The sequence below is a fragment of the Astatotilapia calliptera genome, chromosome 12 (genome assembly GCF_964374335.1).
Source record: "Astatotilapia calliptera chromosome 12, fAstCal68.1, whole genome shotgun sequence".
NCBI lineage: Eukaryota > Metazoa > Chordata > Actinopteri > Cichliformes > Cichlidae > Astatotilapia > Astatotilapia calliptera.
In genome coordinates, this window is record NC_137433.1 from 5,984,865 (window position 1) to 6,004,485 (window position 19,621).

Consider the following 19,621-nt stretch of genomic DNA (forward strand, 5'->3'; position numbering starts at 1 on the left):
TCAAATCTCGACAAACTGCTCATGCAGAATTTCCCATCTGTTTTCTCGCCATACTGTTGCTCTGAGAGTCCAAAAGTCCAGTTTAACTTGCACGCTGCATTCCCTTCACTGCGGACAGCTTCAGTGAACCTACAGGCGCCCATTCACCGTCCTGCATTTGTGTTTCCCAGCTGAACCACTGACCCTCTCCCATTGTAAGCCGGTACAATAGTCACTAAAAAAGAATGAAACTAAAGCTTGCATTTTGTTGGTACAGATAAGGAGCTGTACTCGGCAACACTCAACAACTTCCTGGGTACAGAGCCAGTCATTCTGAGAAACCTGGGCCAACAGCATTACAGCATGAAGAGCGAATACTTGCCTGCTTGGCTCAATGGTAAGATTTTCTTTTTTTTTAATGAACACATAAGGCAAAGAAGAAAGAAATTATGAGCCCAAAGCTGAAGAGGAAAGACAGGGTGGGACGAAAAAGAGAATAGCAGGAGCAAAAGTCTTTTGTCCTGGGAGATTCTCACATGGATCCGGCTGCTGAACGATGCTTCAGATATTTAGCAAATTCTAAATAAATTCTAATATACCAGAAAATATTACATTTTCTGTTAAAAGTCAAGCCATAATCTGTAAATTAAGGCTGTAAATAAAAATGTGGAACAACTGAGGCCAAATATAAAACACAATAAAGATGAACTACACAACAGGTTTCTGCACACTGTTAGTCTGTTAGTCTTGTAGGTAGTTATTTATATATGTGTAAGAAACCCGCTTTTCATCCTGTGTGAATCAATCCCAGCTGCTGTGTTCAGAAGAAAGATGAAGAAAAATGTCAAGTCATGCATACTTTTGTTTGAATTAAACTATAATATTCAGTCTTTTTCCCCCAAGTTACAACATTACTGACAAATTAAACTTGTATTCCATTTTTTAAAAATCACAATAGAGGGAGATAACATTCACTTCCTTTTAACAGAGTTTCATAAAAAAAGAGCAGGAAACATGCAAAAGAACAAGAGAAAGAGAACTGAGTTGCAGGAAATGAAGACCGCGCCTGGGCTGCAGCGAAGGACGTTATCTCTTGAGGGGGGGCTGAGTGGGGGGAGAGGAGCCAGGCACTTGGACAGAATTGAAGAAGAGAGGAGAGGATGAAATCACAGCAGGAAAAAATATGTGATGGAAAGACAGATATGAGGATTGCTGATGAAAAGATTGAGGGACTGATGAGGGGAACGGAGGAGGGAGAGAGGGAAGAGGAACATACAGCTGAGGCAGGGCTTTGGACTGATATGTCCATTCATTATTCATGCTAATACAGAGCTTTTATTAAAAAGCCGACCTGCAAGGAAGCAAGCCTCATCTTAATTTAAGCAATTCTGACCAGCCTAAAAGCATTTAATTGGCCTGGGTTTCAGCTGAGAGTTGTAGTGCACTGTGATGATTTAAAAGGCGGCTTCAGAGGCTTTAATACTGAAAACACCAGTCCATCTGGGGAACCACGGTGTCCTTGCAATTTAAAAAAATACACGTTTGCATAAAAATTGTAGAATTGAAAGCCTCCAGCAGCTCGAGTCCAAAACTGTCTGTATCTGCTGTTGCACATTCAGAACCTAATGAGGAGTACAATCTGAGAAACAGAACGGTGTCTAGAGAAAGTAAAAACGCGCATGCACGCAAACACACACACACACAGAAAATGGACCATTAACAAAAAGGTAGAGACACAGAGAGTAAAAATGGCCAAGAAGAAGAAGAGCGATGACAGAAAATGACAGAAGACAAAGAGGTGAGAAAGGGTGTCAGGGAATGAAATAGAGGTGTCAAGCTTTTGTGCTTACACCTGTTTTTGTTGTGATTCAGTCCTGCAGGGCGAGGCTGTCTCCGTGTTTCCATGTAAATATCTGATTCTGATTGTGTGTGTTGCATGTGCAGAGCCTGACTTTGTGGGCTCAGCCCTGGTGAGGGAGAGCAGCGGCAGTAAAGAGGGCGACGACGACAAGATCTACTTCTTCTTTACCGAGCGAGCCATGGAGCTGGATTGCGACACCGAGCCCAACGTGGCCAGGGTGGCTCGCGTCTGCAAGGTAACGCCTGACGCAGCGGATAATCAAAACGGATCCCAGAACAGATTCAATTAAGAATCTCCTAGTAGCGCCTTAACCTGGCACCTGTGGGCGTTTATTAATTGGGAAAAACACAAACTCATTCAAACAGTAATCAATCTGTAAGTGCACAGGGACGGATTTGACTGCAGAATTGTAGTTTCATGCACACTTGACTGGAAATCAGCTGTTTTCCATTTTCTCCAGCTGTTTTGGCAGCTGTTTCTGAGCACTTAATAATGTGAGGCAGCACTTGCTAACAGTTACAGGCTTCAGCTGGAGGCGCCCATATAAGGAAGCAACCAACAGAATTGATTGAAATGATAAACAGCATATAGAGTAAATACATCGACTATGCAGAGTTTTCCTTATAGGTACAAATTGGAAAGTAAGTCTCTCCTGGTTGTTCACTCAGATGCATTAGCAACTCGCCACTCCTCCTAGCAAAGCAGTGATGAAAGATTTATACCTCCACAATACCCTTAACCCAACCTTGTCAAATAAAGAGTAGTGGTCAAATCTCATCAATGACTCCACAGCAGCTCATGTTGTCATTGGTGCAGCATTTAAACTGATAATTAATTATGATTAAATTTATGTAATAAAACCTGTTCACATTGATTTTGTCATTAGTTGCCTTTACCAAGGACTATACTCACAAACTACAATGAGCCTGAAGGTAACAGCGCATGGATCAGTGTTAGATATATTGCTAACATTAGCTAATTAGCGCTTGTCTTTGCTTTGATAATGAAGAATTTCTTGTCACAGTGTCACAGAATTAGTGACTCAGATAGACCACTTTCTCGGGTATATATCTGCAACTGCTCATTAATGACAATTATCTAGTCAGCTAGTCACATTGGAGCAATTCAGCGCATTCAGGCATGTTGGCATGGCCGAGACGACCTGCTGAAGTTCAATTTGAGCATCAGAATGGAGAAGAAGGATGATTTAGGTAACTCTAAGCATGGCGTGGTTGCTGCAGCGAGACCGGGTGGTCTGAGCATGTCCATCCCTTTACGACCACAGTGTCTCAAAATCCAAATGGCCACCTTTGGGATGTGGTGGAGATTCTCATCATGGATGTGCAGCCGAAAACTTTGCAGCAACTGTGTGATGCTGTCGTGTCAACAAAGAATGTTTCCAGTATCTTGTCGTTGAAGAGTTAGGGCAGTTCTGAGTGCAGAAGGGGCTCCAACCAAGTACTACTAAGGTATAACTAATAGAGTATCTGGAGAATAAGTATTTGGCTGCCTGTTTTTTTTTTTATATGCTTTCATCCCGATGGCGCTGTGTTTGTATCACAAGACCTAAACATTATAAAAGAAGAAGTGAGTCAGAACTGCCTTTGTAATGACTAAAAACCAGAGTGGATGCTGTATGAAGATCACAAGTGCCCAGATTTTGCAGTTTGTTCACATATCTGTTTATCTTCTAGAACTGCTTTCACAACACAAAACTGAGCGCACACAAATGAGTAGCGAGATAACGTGGGAACCACATCTGTTTACTTAAATGAACTTTTTCTTTAGAGGCTTAAAAGTAGCAATCATAAAACCTCCAGCTCAAGCATCAAGAGCACATTTAGTCAATGCCAAACCTCCCAAGCAACTGGCATACAAGTTTGAATTAAACAGCATTGCTCTGTTCATGTGCATTTGAAGTTTTCATGATCATATGAACATGTTCTGCTATAAAAATACTGAAAAAACCCACAACGTCTGCACAAAGCCAGCTGTCGCGTGTTTTTGTAACAAGAGCAACAGAACTTCAGCTCACTGCCAGTTTACTAACAATGTGCTACACCGAGACAGTTGCACTGACATAGATGTATTTGGTAATTAATGCATTAATTTGCTTAATGAATGGCCTCATTAGGACAACTGATTAGGTTTGATACACCACAGTGATTATGGCCAGACACAGACAGAGGTGATTTCTGCTATGAGGCGAGTCGACGAGAGTTGAGACGTTCAGTTACCGTTACAGAAGTAGAGTGTCACGTTACACTTACTTATGCTGCCATGTAATCTTAGCATCTTTTAAACCAGGCAAACTATAAAAGCTGGAAACAGATTGCTAATAGTCGATGGAGATGTATGTAATTTAGTGTTGAATATATGCTCTGGTTTATGGGAAGCGCCCTTTAATGTCTGCGAGGATGAACAATAAAGCTCTCTGAATGAAATTAGAAACAGATGCTGTTACATGATGTGTACTACAGCAATGAATAATTCAGCACATTCTGCTTATACCCCTATTACAGCAGGAGCACAATATCTATGTCTCATTGCTATAAAATGAGCATTTTTGTGTTTTCCTTTTTCTTTTTTTCACATCTGCAATCACTGAGGACAATAAAAATGAGAGGAATGAGGCAAATGCGTCTCTTTTGTGCCCACAGAGCAATACAGAAATAGACCGCTCGTCAATATAGATTCCATTTTTATTGTAAAAGTTAATATTGTTAGTGCCTTTATCTTCAATTTTCTCGGGTAGACCTGAACGTCTCAGGCTATAAAAGCTCTTTCAGATCCTTTTTTCAACATCACAGAAGCTCAGTCAGCCAACTGATGCGAAAAAAATTTCGTATGTATATTCAGAGTAATTACAGTGTATTTACTCGGATGATATTTGGCTTTTGTGGGGTGAAGGCGAGGCCAATGAAATGCAGAATTCGTGGCAGCCTAACAGGAAGGAGAGAGAGAGGCCAGCCAGCTCAAAGCGAGCCACACAATACTTTGTCACGGTAGAGTTTTGGTGTGTCTAAGAACTAAAACGTATTCAGTGTTGTGGGTGTAACAGTGGGCACCATTTGGTAACCATGGCGATACTTCTACATTCAGCATGTGACTGTGGGGCTTTTACCCGGATAAGAAAGCAGAGGGCTGCTGTGTTGGTATCCTCTGTTAAGATCGTTAAATAGACACAGTAATCATCCCACAGTATTTCCACTGCTTCTGCAGACTTGTTATTAATTATCATGTACAATCGCTTAATAACAATCAATAGGAGTCGTTTCTTGATAAGCTGCTGGAGCCATCAGAGAACCTGCGTACATACAGGGAGTGCTATACTAAAGTAAAGAAGTAAAGTTTAGTATTTAAAACTAAAATTCAAGAATATATATATTTTTTATTTCAAACAGTTAAAAAAAACAACTCTTTGGTTTTAATCAGCTACTTGATTAAATATCAAGTGGAAACTGAAAAATCCTCTCTGAACATGTTTTAAAACGATTAAAAATAAAGTACTCTCTTTCATCGGATCAGGTCAGATCGAGTCTTTTAATCTTTGAATCTTTGAATTTCTATTAAGAAAAGAAATGCCATTGTCGGTGTACGTGCACTGAAGTTTTCACATCACATCAGCTGGATCTGAACTAGGCAAAGCAAGTATGCTGTCACAAAGTGACTGCAGTGCTTAGTCTTCTTAAAACGAGATTAAATGTTTCTTGCTTCAGAAAACGAATATGAAATCCGTCCACTGGTCCCAAACCTTGCTGTTATTCGTATTAAGTCGTATTTATGTTTATATTAAAGTGTTACTGAATGCAAACGGTGGGTTAAAAAAATAAGCATTAAAAAAATCCTAAAATAATAATCGTTAGTCATAAATAAGATTTGATTTGTGCTCTCTCTCAGGGCGATCTGGGTGGAACCAGGACCCTGCAGAAGAAGTGGACCACCTTCCAGAAAGCCCGGCTGGAGTGCTCCCTCCCAGAGCGTCACGTCTATTTCAACAACCTGAGAGCCGTCTTCACCCTGCCGGGGCAGGACTGGCGGGGGACCACCTTCTACGGCATCTTCCACGCTCAGTGGTAAGTCGGAACGACAGCGGTGCAAAAGAGACCGCAGACATCACTTTGTTTCAAACTAAAACCCAAATAGATGTAAGTTAATTGCCACATATGCTATCAGCTGTCATCTGCCAACCTGTCAGCCTCTTACTCAAACCAATGGTCACTCTGAGAGGATGGCTCTAATTATGTACTTTGCGTGATTAGGTATTTCCTGCGTAATGAGGCCTTTAGCTGACATTAATGTGAGTTACTTTGAGAGAATACGAGTTGCGTGTCCCTGAAAATGTTTTACTGTTTTTATTAGAGATTAAACGTCTCGTGGTTTTAATTTAGCTTTGAACAATGGTGGGTGCATTTTCCAAACATATTACATCAGCTTGTCGAGCATTCATTTTCACGGCAAGACAAAGGTCTTTAAAATCATGCATGACTCCAAAGTGATCGGTCCAATCAAAGTATTTATATATCTTGTTTTAGCAACTGCTTTATTTTATAGGAGCAGAAATCCACCCTGAGTAAATCAGATGTCTCGTGAACACACCGTGCTGTTGTCCACTCGCTGCTGTTCCATTTCAAACACAGTGGGATGAAAATTAAGTCATTTTGAGCGCAATAATTAAACTACAAACTGTTAATTAAAAGGGTGTTGACAGTCATGATTCAGCTGTGAGAAGTTACTCCAGCATTATTAGCGGAGTAAAGACGGCTGTTTGTTGGGCATCACGGCAGCGTGTTAATGAGCTACTAATCAACAAAGAAACTGGAGCGAGGGCGGAAGGTTGTCCTCAGAAAGTTGGAAACGTTCTCTGTCTCCAGGCAGCGCCCTTTGATGTGAGTCTTTTGTGCTCTTCAGTAAGATATCATATCGCAAACTGAACCGGCTTTGAACTTCCAGCTTTGTTTCTTGCTCGGAGTTCCTTCTGCTGCTTGAAAAGAAAAAAAAGAGCCTAATCCCCTCGTTCTTTCTGTGTGTGACTTGCTGGGGTTTCCTTAAAGCCCCCTGGCTTTGATAGAGATAACATTAAGATAATTGGACATTATGTAAATGATGACTCGGGAGCTCAAGCCATAATGTGACTGAATAGGGCTGCGTTTTAACTCGCTAAGACATCGGCGCTGTCCTTTGGTTGTGACGTTGACCTTATAAACCCGCAGCTCTGTCACACATTAACAGGAGGAGCACTGTTCTGAAATGGAAGAGGACATCGCATCATATGACTTCATGAACTCGGCCTTTCAGAAAACAAAACACACATTGCAAAGAAAAAATGGAGAGAGCGTTTAAAGCTAAATAGCAATAGCTGTAAATTCGGACTTTGCTACTTTTCTGACTTGCTCAAACTTGCTCTGCATCTAAAGGTCAAAGGTCACTCTTTCGAGGATGCCGATGTTCACATTTTGGACAGAGACGACAGATGGTTTGAAAGAGGAGTGAAAGAAGCCGTCTATGTCCACTGTGAACGACCATCTTTGAACAGAGGGCGGGGCTTACAACACCAACTGTCTGCCATCTATAATCCAGTTTTGAGATCCCTTCTCTGGCGCCTTAACGCCCACTCGCACCCTGGGTCATTTGACCTCAGTAAATCGCATCATAGGGTGGGGCCAGGTTTCACAGCGGGTTCACCCAAAACCTTTGATTGTGGCCATGTCCACACTAATACGTTTTTGTTTGGAAACGCATGTTTTTCTCTCCGTTTTTGCCTTCCGTCCACACTGAGACGGCGTTTTTGGTCAAAGAAAACGCAGCGTTTTGAAAAACCTCTCCACAGCGGATACATTTGAAAACGCCGTTTTCACGTCGCAGTGTGGACCGCGACACCCGGAGCCTTTTTGAAAACGATGACGTATTCTAGTCAAATGATGCAGTCATGTGACCAATTAAACAAAGACAGCGGAGGGCATTATACAGCAGTTGTTTTGTTTGCTCTCAATTTTGACAGCCCTATTAAAGATTAATATCAGTTTGTACATGCTCCAGATAGCACTTTTGCAAGTTTGTACTTTTGTCTTACTCGCAGCAACAACTCCTCATTGTCTGGCCGATTAAAAAAACTCAGTCATTTTCCAAAGAGCCGGAAAGTAAATAAACAGCAGACAGAAATGACACAGGTTGAATTGTCTTACATTTCACTCATGCGTAATACAGGAACGTAGCGTTTTCGATGGTTGCAGTGTGGATGAACAACTGGTCGGAAACGCTTGAAAACAATAGTGTGGAGCGTTTTTAAACGAAAATGCTGTTTTCAAATTGATCCGGATTAGTGTAGCCGTTTTCACACCTTGGATCATGTGATTAGGTAGAGGATCAATAGGGGGTGCAGGACCCTTTTGGGGACACTCCCACAGGGCTTAAATTTGTTTAGAACTGAAGAAGCTTCTCGGATGAGAGGTGAAACGTCTTCAAGGAAACTTAAAGAAGTCCAGACGCTTTTCTTTCCAAGCTCCTTAGATTGCTCACAGTTATATGCCTGTCTGTCAGTGCCTCAGTTTGAGAGTGGAATTAAAAAACGAGTGGAGGGGGTAGTTTCATTCCGGTGAATGAGCATGGAAATTAAAGATATTCGTGAGATATCAAGTAAAAGTATAATTTAATGTGTCTGTGTCAGACGTCAATACCCATTTTGAGTCCCACTTGGATGTCTGAAAATGTGTTGGGGAAAAAAAAAATTTTGAAGAGCTCCCGAATCCCCGACCTCACCATTAAATGAAATGCATTTCCTGAGTCACGGCACTAATTGATGGATTTCACTGGCGTATGAAGGAACCCTCGTACATGTGCATCAATTTGTGCCTCACCATGGAAACAGTGGAGATGTGTCAACAAATCAGTTTTAGACCATACATTTAATATCTATTTACTACATTGTGATTACCGGGAGGGTCGTTTAAAAGCAGCACGCTTCACTGCCTGGTATTTTTGGATTCTGCTATTTTTAAACGTACATGTTCACATCCTGTTGAGTGTGTCTCGCTGACTTGTACGACAGGTAATTTGTCTCGATTATTACTGCCACACATCACCGATTCCCCCATGTTGCTGCCATGTTCCAGGGGTGACGTGGACGTGTCAGCTGTGTGTCAGTACCAGATAAGTAACGTGAAGGAGGTGTTCAAAGGGTCCTACAAGGAGTACAGAGAGGCGTCCCAGAGGTGGGGACGCTACACGGGTTCTGTCCCCACACCGCGGCCGGGATCGGTAAGAAACTGCCCATGTCAATGTTTAAATTTTTGATCAAGTTGTAGACAGCTTCACAGAGCAGGAAAATAGTCCCTATGGGATAGTTAAGGAGGGAGGGAAAATGGGTGATGTGGCGTAGCTTGGAGGCCAAGGACATAATGATCCAGCGCCACAGGAAAGGAAGGAGAGGAAGGGGTGTTAGCAGGCGGAGGTGAGAGCCAGTGCGAAGCAAAACTGAAGAAGAGGAAGGGGTGGAGGGAGGGCACTGGTTTGTAAGCCAGTTAACCGTGCCAACCTGTATCAGCTGCAGCTAAGAAGTTTCCTCCTCTTCCTCTTTCTCCTTCCTGGCCCTCTTACTTTCTCCTCATATCCTTCTCCCTTCCTTTCCCCGCTTCATTTCCCTCCCCTGTCCCTCCTTCTTTTCTCTCTTTACTGCAGTGTATAACCAACTCAGACAGGGAGAACGGCTACAACAGCTCCCTGCAGCTGCCTGACGCCACGCTCAACTTTGCCAAGAAGCACCCTCTGATGGAGGACAAAGCTCTGGGCCGCCTCCTGCTGCTCACCAAGGGCGTCAACTTCACGAGGCTGGCGGTGGATCGTGTCAGCGCCCTGGACCAGAGGCCGTACAACATGCTCTTCATCGGCACAGGTAATGAATCGTGATGCTGGCATGGGTGTTTGGCTAAAACACTGATGTTTTTATTGGGGGGAAAACGCATCACCAATCGTGTACACTCCCTCCTCAGAGCCTATTCCCACTGCTCAACTGTTTACACTGCACACACTTCTCCCATCCCTGGCACTTCAACATGAAAACTCTGATTGCTTCCATTGCTACACTTAAACTGAAGCAATAATTCAAGTCTTTTAATGCCCCCTACCCCTCCAGCGACTTCTCGGCTGCTTTCAGCGCTTCCACTTCAACTGTCACTTCAGCTAATTTTTGCTCTTTAACTAACTAATGCTGTGACATTTCAACTGCAGTCGCTGCTTCCATTCCCACTGACACGACTATTCACAGCTCGCCACCCGTCTCCGCTCACTGCGGCGCTAGAGGCCAAGAGAGCATCTTGCTCTGGAGCTTCAAAAAGAAAAAAGGCGATAAAGTTGAATCATTGTCTTTAAGCAGACTGCACAGTGTTCATGATTTATGATGTTTCTGTTATTTTTTTGACCCCCATCTGTAGAGATGGGGTGTTCTCAGCGGGCCGGTGAAAATATATGACATGCATAGAGTGTTTGTCATAGAGATAAGAGCTTACGGGCCGTGGCAGCACAGAGGAACAGGTACTGGCATAAGGTACGGTAGCACGAAAACAACATGCCATCTGGCCAGACTTTAGCTGAGTTTCAATTAGGGGCTAGATTTGCATGCTGAGATCCGTCTTCATGCATCAAAGGAAACGTCTACACACCCGCGACTTAATTAATATCTCCAGTCAGTAGCCATTGGGCCCATACGCAGGTGTCCTGTTTTGGATCAGAAATCAGCCCGCCCTCCCGGAGCCTTAATCCTGGATAATACACATCTAATAGCGGATTCCAGGGAATGTGAATTTGAATGCAGCCCATCTCATGAATGGAAAGACTCCCCTACTTATCATTCAGATCACTGCAGAGACAGAGTGACTGGGACAACACTGACAGTGTGACAACAGCGGACTCGGGGCTTCTCTGCTGGCAGGCGGTGAGGCCAGCCCGGACACACACATGGCCGCTGCTGCTGCGACACAAACACACACACGCGCGGGCGCTAGCACCTTACTAATGGACACACACAGATATGCACACTCACACTCTCTGAGGCAAGTGCAGTCATCCCCGCTTGTCGTGCTTCACGGCACAAACTCAACGGGGCCCTTGGCAGACGTGCGCTCGCAGTGCCAATTGGGCTGCGGGCTTGATTAGCTATTAGCGACGGCATAGCGACAGCTGATGTGAAAAAAAAGAGACAGAGAGAGAGAGAGGAGGAGAAGTGCTTGACAACACTGTTTTTAAACGGGGGGGGAAACAGGCTGTGGGATTGAGGGATTAGCCGACACTGGTCTGTGACGGCGTGAGAGGCGAGTGCGGTGATATGCCTTCTGCTTGCTATGCCTGTATGTGTATTTCCATCTCTCAAGCCCCCCTCTGGCTGCTGGGTTAGCTTTTCGCATTATCTGTGACAGTCTCGTAATCAAGAGGACCACAGAAGAAAGCGCATGTCAGCACGTAACACACACACGCACGCACACACACACACACACACACACACATCAAGGTCACCCCACCAGCTGTGCCTGAAATACCTTTCATCACCAGGGATCTAAACTTGTTCACAATGCCCTACATGAAAGGAGCACAGGATCTCCTCTTCCTCTTCCTCCAGCATCAGCTCCCCACACACCACTTAAAAAAAATAAAATAAAACCTCTTCAAATGCTGTTACCCGAGGTGTTGAAGGGCCAGGAGCACCTCCAGTCTTTTAAATTCATCTGTAGTTTGTTGCTGAGCTGGAGCTCAGTACGGCAGATGGATGTTCCAGCAAGAAGATTTCCTTTTCGTGACCTTTTCAATCACAAATTGATGTCGATGAAAACGATTGATGACACTCTGGCTTTGCGCATTAGTGATGCACGTTTTTCTGTTGGAGGGAACTTTCTACTCGTCTTCTGTTGCTTTTTTTTCCAGCCAATATTTTTAAATGTAAAATTTAAAGCCTGCATATATCTTAAGGTTTTCAAAAAAAATGTTCTGCACAGCCTTTGCACCAAACACCAAACCAAACAGATTTGCACGACAGCTTTGCACCTGCAGGTTCACATGCTAGCTAACACCAAATTGGACCAAACTGAAAGCTGATGCTGAAGGCAGGCAATCTCGTGAGGGAGAGGTGTGGGACTGAGAACTTCATTACTGAGTGAAAAGAGAGTTCCGTGTATCCATTTGCTGCGAGACAGTATCAGTTCTCAAAGAATATATTTGTGTCAGGTTTTTTCTTACACAGTCTACACAATAGCAGACAGGAAACAGGCAGAAAGTTACTCAACTGGAAAGAAGCATACCTCAGAATCGAAGTGTTTAAACCAGAACTACAGGAGGCTGTAAAAGCAGCCAAAACAATTATGATACTTCCAACATCTCCATGAAAAAAATAAAAAGGGGATGTTGCAATATAACAGCCTTATGATCGCGTACTTTGTTGTTAAAAGTGTAGTTAAAGTGCACAATTTTGTTGACTGGTCAACAAAACCTTCACATGCGCAAAGTTACACTTGAAGATAATGCAGGCCTTGCATTTTGTATTCAGTTAAAGCATGTCGGTATTGTATACATGTCTGACCCTTGGCGTGATGCTGATGTGTGGCCCGTAGCGAAGCTGGCCTTGTTTTGAGTCACACCAGGAAAAGCCCAGGTGTAATTAATAACACCACTTAGAGCTGCACTGAGGTCAGCTGCTCCATTTACGGCCTCTCTCTATTTGTATACCGGCTCTTCAGCACATCAGAGGGGCAAGGACATATGATCAGTGGTGTTAGTTTAGTTTTACCTGTTTTGGGGGGGGGGGGGGGTTCTTGCCACAGCAAGAAAAAAAATGCCATAAAACCTTAACTGTTGCCTTGCTAGCTTTTCAGACACTCAGCATGAACCAGGAGCAGTTGAGCAACACACTCACTGTGTCTTTGGCAATCAATAGTTCATGAAAAAAGTGTTTGCTGCATAGGTTATATTTTTGCAGCTTGTGCTTTAATATTTAAATTGTTGGCACCAAAGGAGTGCCTGTACATTATCATATTTCATCATTAATATTTAAATGAGCTCCTGTGCGTGTGCGTGTATGTGTGTGTGTGAATAAATTAGGATGTCAAATGTTGTGCAGTCACAGGTGATTGTGTGCTGATCATTAATATTTAAACTGATGGCTATGCAGTGACAGGTGCATGGGGTAATTTACTGTAACATATCGCTATGGTACAAATGAACTGGAGCGCTGGCGCAGGTTTATTTTTGTAAATATTTGCCAAAATTGTATGATTTATATTTAAATTCCCTGCTTTGCTGTCAAAGGTGTGCTGGGTGTTCTGTGTTGCAACAAAAGTGCACCAAAGTAAACTCGATTGAAAACTGCCATGTGAATAGGACAGAAGTAAAGTGAGCTCAAATCTTCTTCGTCTTCTTCCTCTCTGTGCTGCAGCGGAGGGCTGGCTGCAGAGGGTGGTGATCCTGGGTTCAGAGGCCCACGTGATAGAGGAGATCCAGCTGTTTGAAACGGCCCAGCCAGTCGACAGCCTGACCATCTCCCACGCCAAGGTAAGAAAACAACAACAGGATGTGTTTCAGTTGTTGCTGTTTTTACACGTGAACGTCCATTCACACAGCCCAGAGAGACCGCTGACATGTGAAGTGAAGAAAAGGGATGAACTCACGCCAAATCACAACAACAGTTTCCTCAATGTGCTTTATATTGTAAGATAAAGACCCTACAATCACACAGAGAAAACAGGGAAAATCCCAACAACCATGGCAACTGTTTGTGGGTGAGATATATTAACAAGGGAACACTTTGTCTTCTAAGTTAACGTGTTAGAAGCAGGAAAAAAGGTGCAAGTTTAAAGATTTGAGTTTGACAAGGGTCAGACTGTGATGGCTGCCCGACTGGGATGAAACATCTCCAGAACTGCAGCTTTTGTGAGGTATCTATCCAAATGGCTCACTGATAGACACGGGGAGCAAAGGCCGGCGCCTGTGGTCCAATCCAACAGACGAGCTACTGCAACTCAAGTTGCAGAAAACTGATGGAAAGACATCAGTATGCACAATGCACCACACTTTGTTGTGTATGGGGCTGCATGGCCAAAGAGCAGTCACGGTGCCCATGAAACCCAAACTAGGAATAAAACATCACATCTTGACCATCTCTGGCTTAGCTGTGTCCAGTCCTACTTAAACCCTTAAAAATAAAAGAGTTACTAAATGCTGTGCAGTCATATTTATGTTAGCGATAGCCGCTCACACTGTGAAACTGTGTTTCCTGCAAGGCATTCACAGTACTACACTCGTGTTGCACGCATGAAACATGCTGGTAGTTTGAGTGTTGCTCGAAGCATCTGACACCTTCCTCAGCCCCAAGCCGTTAACTCATCGGTATGTGAAGTGGGCGTTAATATTAATGTAGGATACAGCCCCTTAATTGGAAAGGTGTGGAGGAAAAATGTTTTTAGGTGTTGCCACATGCCGCGCGCTCGCTGGAACACGCTGACACCTCGAATCGCTCCGGTGCCCCTTTAAAACACTCGGCTTTCATTTAGTTCAGACTCAGATTTAGATTAAAAACATGCCTTCAAGGACCAGTGTGTTGGATGCAGTAGCACAAATGAAAGACAGTATTCACAGTTAGTATTCAGTCCACCTGTAGCTTCCTTTTCTGTCTCTTTAGAATCTCTTCATATCGTATCAATTAGCATCTCTGAATTAAAATGGAAAAAGCAAAAAAATAAATTCTAAATTTTGCCGATACAGCAGCAACCAAAATGAGGACACGACCTATGCAAACTACTCTTTGATCATTATCCTTGTTTATGGAGTTGTTCTCTAAGCCTGCCTTATGATGTCCTTCAACAAGGCAACAACTTCATAACAAGCATTTGAATAAAGTCGTATAATGGCCCTATTTTTTAAATAGCTTATTGGTAAGCTGTTGTATAAAGTAGAAAACACTCCAGCAATTTACACAATATATGTTGTCACTTTGATTTGTGGGACAGCGTTCCCAAAGGAGGGGAAAAAAGGATGCACAGAAGCATCTTTCCATAGCATTGATAGATTTCAACCTGCTCTAACTGTGACTCCCATGCACATATTTCTGTGTTTCACCACAACCAGGGAGTGTGTCCTCTGCTTCAGAGCAGGCTGCTATGTCTTCACAGTATCCCCGAATGGACCAAGCAGAAAGACTCTAGCAGCGCCTTTAGCGAAGTGACGTCTACATTTGGTTCTGTTGCACACTTGGAAAGCAGGTGTCTCGATACATAAAGAAAGTCAGAACAGACCACATTTAATTCACCTCATCTTTTACTCTACTATTTGAATTTGAACTTTCATCTGTTTCCATGGCACCACACACTCCTAGGTGTATTGTTTTCTGTCTTTGCGAGAGATGAGAAATCTTAATGGTCTCTTGGGGATGGGGGCTACAAAGTTCCTTTTTGTTTTGGGAATCTCCTGTCTGGTTGCTCTCTCTTCGTGTGATCACATTCCTTCAGTGTGCTTTTTGAATCTGCTTTCCCTCTTTGTTGTCTCATCATTTGCTCATTGGTATCCAGTGGAGGCAGTGCTGCTTTGTCTTGTGATGATTTGTTGCCTGATGAATCTGAAAGTCTCTTCCCAAATAACAGTCATTCCAATCCTTCACCACAGCGGGGAATTGAACCCTTGGCCCTTCTGTTTTCTCGGCTTCTCTGAGCTGTCATCGGAGCCTGTGTGCTGACGGCTGCTGTGTCCCCGCAGCTCTACAGCAGCGCGTCCGTCGATCGATGGCCTTCCGACAGGGCGTTCCCTAAAGCTTCGTGCTTATCTCATTAATGCTGGCTTAGCTGCGATCAGACATTTTATAACAGCATTTTGCGAAAAGAGTGCAAACCAGATTGGATTTGGAGGGGGGGGGTCAGTGTTATTGTAATTGAGAGTGATTATCCCATTATCTCCTCTAACCCCTAACTGAGTCACTCTCTCCCTCTCTCTCTGTTTATCTTTCTTCTGGATCTGGACTTTGTCTTCTTCTTCTCTTTCTGCCTCTCTGTAGAAGTACTTGTACATCGGATCTCGTTCTGAGGTTCTCCAGCTGCCCTTGGCCAACTGCAGCCGCTATCAGTCTCAGCCAGACTGTCTGCTCGCCCGGGATCCCTACTGCGCCTGGGACAGCGAGGGTAGGGCCTGCGTCCGCATCGACCTCCACCGAGGGTGAGACTAGTACCTATGTACACCCATCCATCCACACTATACTGAAAAAATGATTTGCTTTAAAGGAATCTGCTGATGTACAAATGTTAGACAAGCATCTGAATCACCCCTGAAACAAAATGTACCCCTTTAACTGTTTCACTAATTGGAATATTCCAGTGCCTGATTTCATTTATCCAATCATCATTATCTAATGATGATTGGATCTATCTTCCACTTCACTGCTCTAAATTATAATTAATAAGGAAAACTATCATATCTTTTTTCCACTGATTCATCTCAACAGCACCGCCAGTCCAGTCAACTAGTGACATGGCTCTAATTTACGCTCTTAAGAAAAGTTCAAGCTGGTTATATCCCTTTGTGACGAGTCGGTACGGCATCTGACACCAGCCAGTTACACTTCCTCTCATCTCAGCTCGCCTCGGGTACTCGTGTCGTGTTAAGTCTGTGTTTGTCCCAGATTTGCAAGTGTGTCTCTGCGCACCTTGCAAATCATCTCCTCTCATCAGGAATCTGTCAAGGAACCGGCAGCTAAAAAGTCTCCAGAGACTCAAAAACTGCTTAGTAATCATGCATCACAGTAACTGTGAGTCGGCAAAAGAACTCAGTGTATATGAACTCAACAGAACTATAAAGAACTTTGTTTTTATGATGTGGTTGAGTTTGCTTGCACTGATTTCTTTTATTTAATCATCACGTCTTTAGTTAAAGAAACTTGGAAATAACGATACAGGGCTCTAATGACTGCTGCCTTTTTACATCCTTTAGTGTTTTTGACACTGATCGATCTAGAAATAAAAAAAATAAAAATAAAAACTACTACGAATCCTATTACTACAGAGATTCCTTCATTTGCCAGTGAAATGCATAAATCCTATAAAATAAAATTTTTAGACTTTCAGCCTGAAGCTGTGAGGTAACCTTGGCTTTCTGTACTGTTACAGTTTTATTTTATTTCTACTGAAATATCTGTCTGATTAAATGCATTTTGTTGTTAAAGTGTTGGAAAAACTATTTTTCTGTGCATTTTTTATTGATTCCCCTTATTCTGTGCATGTTTCTTCCGCTACTAAAATGTTCTCGGTTCCTTATTGCAACATTATTAATCTTCCTCTCTGCTTTCTGCCCTCTTCTCTCCAGGTCCACCTCCTCCCTCTCACAGGACCTCATGCTGGAGAGGTTCAACCGGGGAAAAGCCAAGTTTGATAAGCCGGTTTCCATCCCCAGCCCTGGTGAGTGTGGCGCTGACACCTCTCTAGTGGCCCCTTGTGGGAATTGATTGTCAGTGTAGGAGCAAATCAGCAGCAAGTAAAGGGAATGGACTCAGCGAGTACATTTGAACTGAGCTGAATAAATTGAATTAAGCACAGGAGAGCTGGCTAGTGCAGAATATGAAATGGATTTATTATGGATGACACTTAACCCCCACTCTTGTCTCCTCTTCCCTGCACCCTCTGCCCCTCCTCCACCTCTCCTACGCAGAGCACTCCCGTCTCAGGAACGTCACCGTTGTGGTGGGCTCTGACATGGTGCTGCCCTGCCAGCTGGTCTCCAACTTGGCTCAGCCTTGTTGGGTTCTCAACGACCGTGAGCTTCAGCTGGGTGATCCGGAGGCAGGAGGGCCGCGCTTCGACCGGACCCTCAAAGCTCTCATCATCCCTGAAGCGGGCCAGTTGCAAGCGGGCCGCTACATCTGCTACTCTGAGGAGCAGGGAGTCAAGTTTCAGACAGAACGCTACCAGGTGGCAGTGGTAGCCAGCGCTCCAGTCTTCATGGAAGCACGGGCTCCGGACAGCAGCATGGGCCTCTTCTGGGTGCTGGTCATCACGCTCGGAGCAGCGTGCCTGCTGCTTCTCGTCGTAGCTCTGTACCTGCGCAGGAGGCTGAAGCTGGCCCTGGGAAAGGGAGTAGACATGAAGCCTCTCGAGAGCACCCTCGTATACCCCATCACCCTGCCTAAGGAGCCGCCCACCTTTGTGCCTAGCAAGATGCCCACGGATGAAGACCGCTTCTGGGAGACAGGTGCCAACTACTATTATTCAGACGGCTCCCTGAAGATCGTTCCCGGTCATGCCCTGGGGCCCAACAGTGTCAGCAGCACGGCGTCGCCCAGCGCCATACCCGGCCAGCCCATCCACTCCCCCAGCCGTCTCAGCCTCACAAACATCAGAGGCTCCGGTAGCAACGGCTACATCCGCCTCAACCTGAGCACAGCAGGGGAGGAAAGGGCTAGCGGGACTGGTGCTGGGGGAGGTGGGCTGGGAGGCCTCGGCATGGGTGGGAACGACTACTCCAGCCCCTTCAAGGAAGAGCTGAGACGCACCCTGCAGCAGAGAAGCGTGCTACCCGACGCCAACCCGGAGGAGTCGTCGGTGTAGGCCTGTCCTCCTCCGTCTCCGTTCCCCGAGTTTGAAAAAAAAAAAAAACAACCAACCTACCTCTGTCCTTTCGAGGATGCCTGCTCTCTCTCTCTCTCTCTCTCTCTCTCTCTCTTGCAACAACATGCTGTCAATTCCCCCGCGCTCTCTCTCACTCCCTCTTTCTCGCTCCACCAATGGCTGTTTGGCTCACTGTAGACATTTATAGCACACAGCATGTTAAATATACACACTCATACACTGTGTTCGAGCGACATGAACTCTTCTAATTATTGTGTTTTGGACAACATGCAGTCATGGTTGTGGCTTTTTCTGCTTCCACTGTGAAACCGCCACTTGTGTACATTGTGTATTTAAGAAGAAAAAAAAAAGACGAACGCAGGGGAGAACACCTCGAGCACGGAAATCAAACAAATGGCGTTACCTGTTCTCAGAAGGGCACATTTCTTCTACAAAGAGCGGACCAAGCGAAGCGTTTTGCCCCAGTTCTCAAACCACTTGACAAACGACAAGGACAACTAACTGGAAATATTGAACTGATTCTCTGTCTTTCTGCTCCTTTGAGACTTTTACAGCTTACTGCACTTAAAGACTGGAAGCGTGTCTTCCCTTTTTTTGTATTAGTGAGCCGAGAGTGTGCGAGCAGTTGAAAAAAAGCCTAATCTCTAAGCAAGACGACAATCATGTCCCCGAGCTTTGTACGGGATGGAAAGGAGAGAGGAGAGAGAGAGAAAGACAAAGAGAAGAAATTCAATGGAAAAAGACGTTTTTTAAATATTTTTTGTTGAATGAAGGACAGTCTCTCGAGACAGTTTGTATTTTCGCCCCTTCCACACCTTGTATTTACCACCCGAGAAAGACTTCGATCTCTTCCTTTTTGATTTGATGTGATGACCGTTGCTTTGAATTAAGACATTTCTCGTTATTCGTTTGCTCTGGAAATACGGCAGTGTTCAAATAGTCATCGGCGACTAACGGCTCCCCACTTTTGAATGACAATGCGAGGAAAAGCTCCTGGCGTTACATTACTCCTCGCACGGCCCTGCATGGCGACCTTCAAACACACCTTCAAGTCCACTATACTTCAAGTGCACTCCATATGACATTTATTAAGAGTCACAGAGTGTGACAGATAGGTGTTTTGGTTGCACTTTTTTTTTCTGTGGAAGCTTGTGCAAAGGCTATTTGCATTCAGCTCATAGCAGCTGAGCAGTAATTG

The 19,621-nt window shown here is 44.2% G+C and overlaps 1 protein-coding gene across 1 annotated transcript in view; it reads left to right on the forward strand.

Moving 5' to 3' along the window:
- sema4c (sema domain, immunoglobulin domain (Ig), transmembrane domain (TM) and short cytoplasmic domain, (semaphorin) 4C) overlaps nucleotides 1–19,125 on the forward strand; it is a 103,607-nt gene extending 84,482 nt beyond the window's left edge. The window contains exons 8-16 of the mRNA XM_026188233.2: nucleotides 257–376; nucleotides 1,924–2,075; nucleotides 5,741–5,916; nucleotides 8,953–9,097; nucleotides 9,518–9,731; nucleotides 13,257–13,372; nucleotides 15,864–16,021; nucleotides 17,165–17,256; nucleotides 17,507–19,125. Of these exons, the coding sequence (XP_026044018.1) occupies nucleotides 257–376; nucleotides 1,924–2,075; nucleotides 5,741–5,916; nucleotides 8,953–9,097; nucleotides 9,518–9,731; nucleotides 13,257–13,372; nucleotides 15,864–16,021; nucleotides 17,165–17,256; nucleotides 17,507–18,402 (2,069 nt within the window). The 3' untranslated portion in view covers nucleotides 18,403–19,125. The remainder of the gene's footprint in view (nucleotides 1–256; nucleotides 377–1,923; nucleotides 2,076–5,740; nucleotides 5,917–8,952; nucleotides 9,098–9,517; nucleotides 9,732–13,256; nucleotides 13,373–15,863; nucleotides 16,022–17,164; nucleotides 17,257–17,506) is intronic.
- Nucleotides 19,126–19,621: the final 496 nt, after the last annotated feature.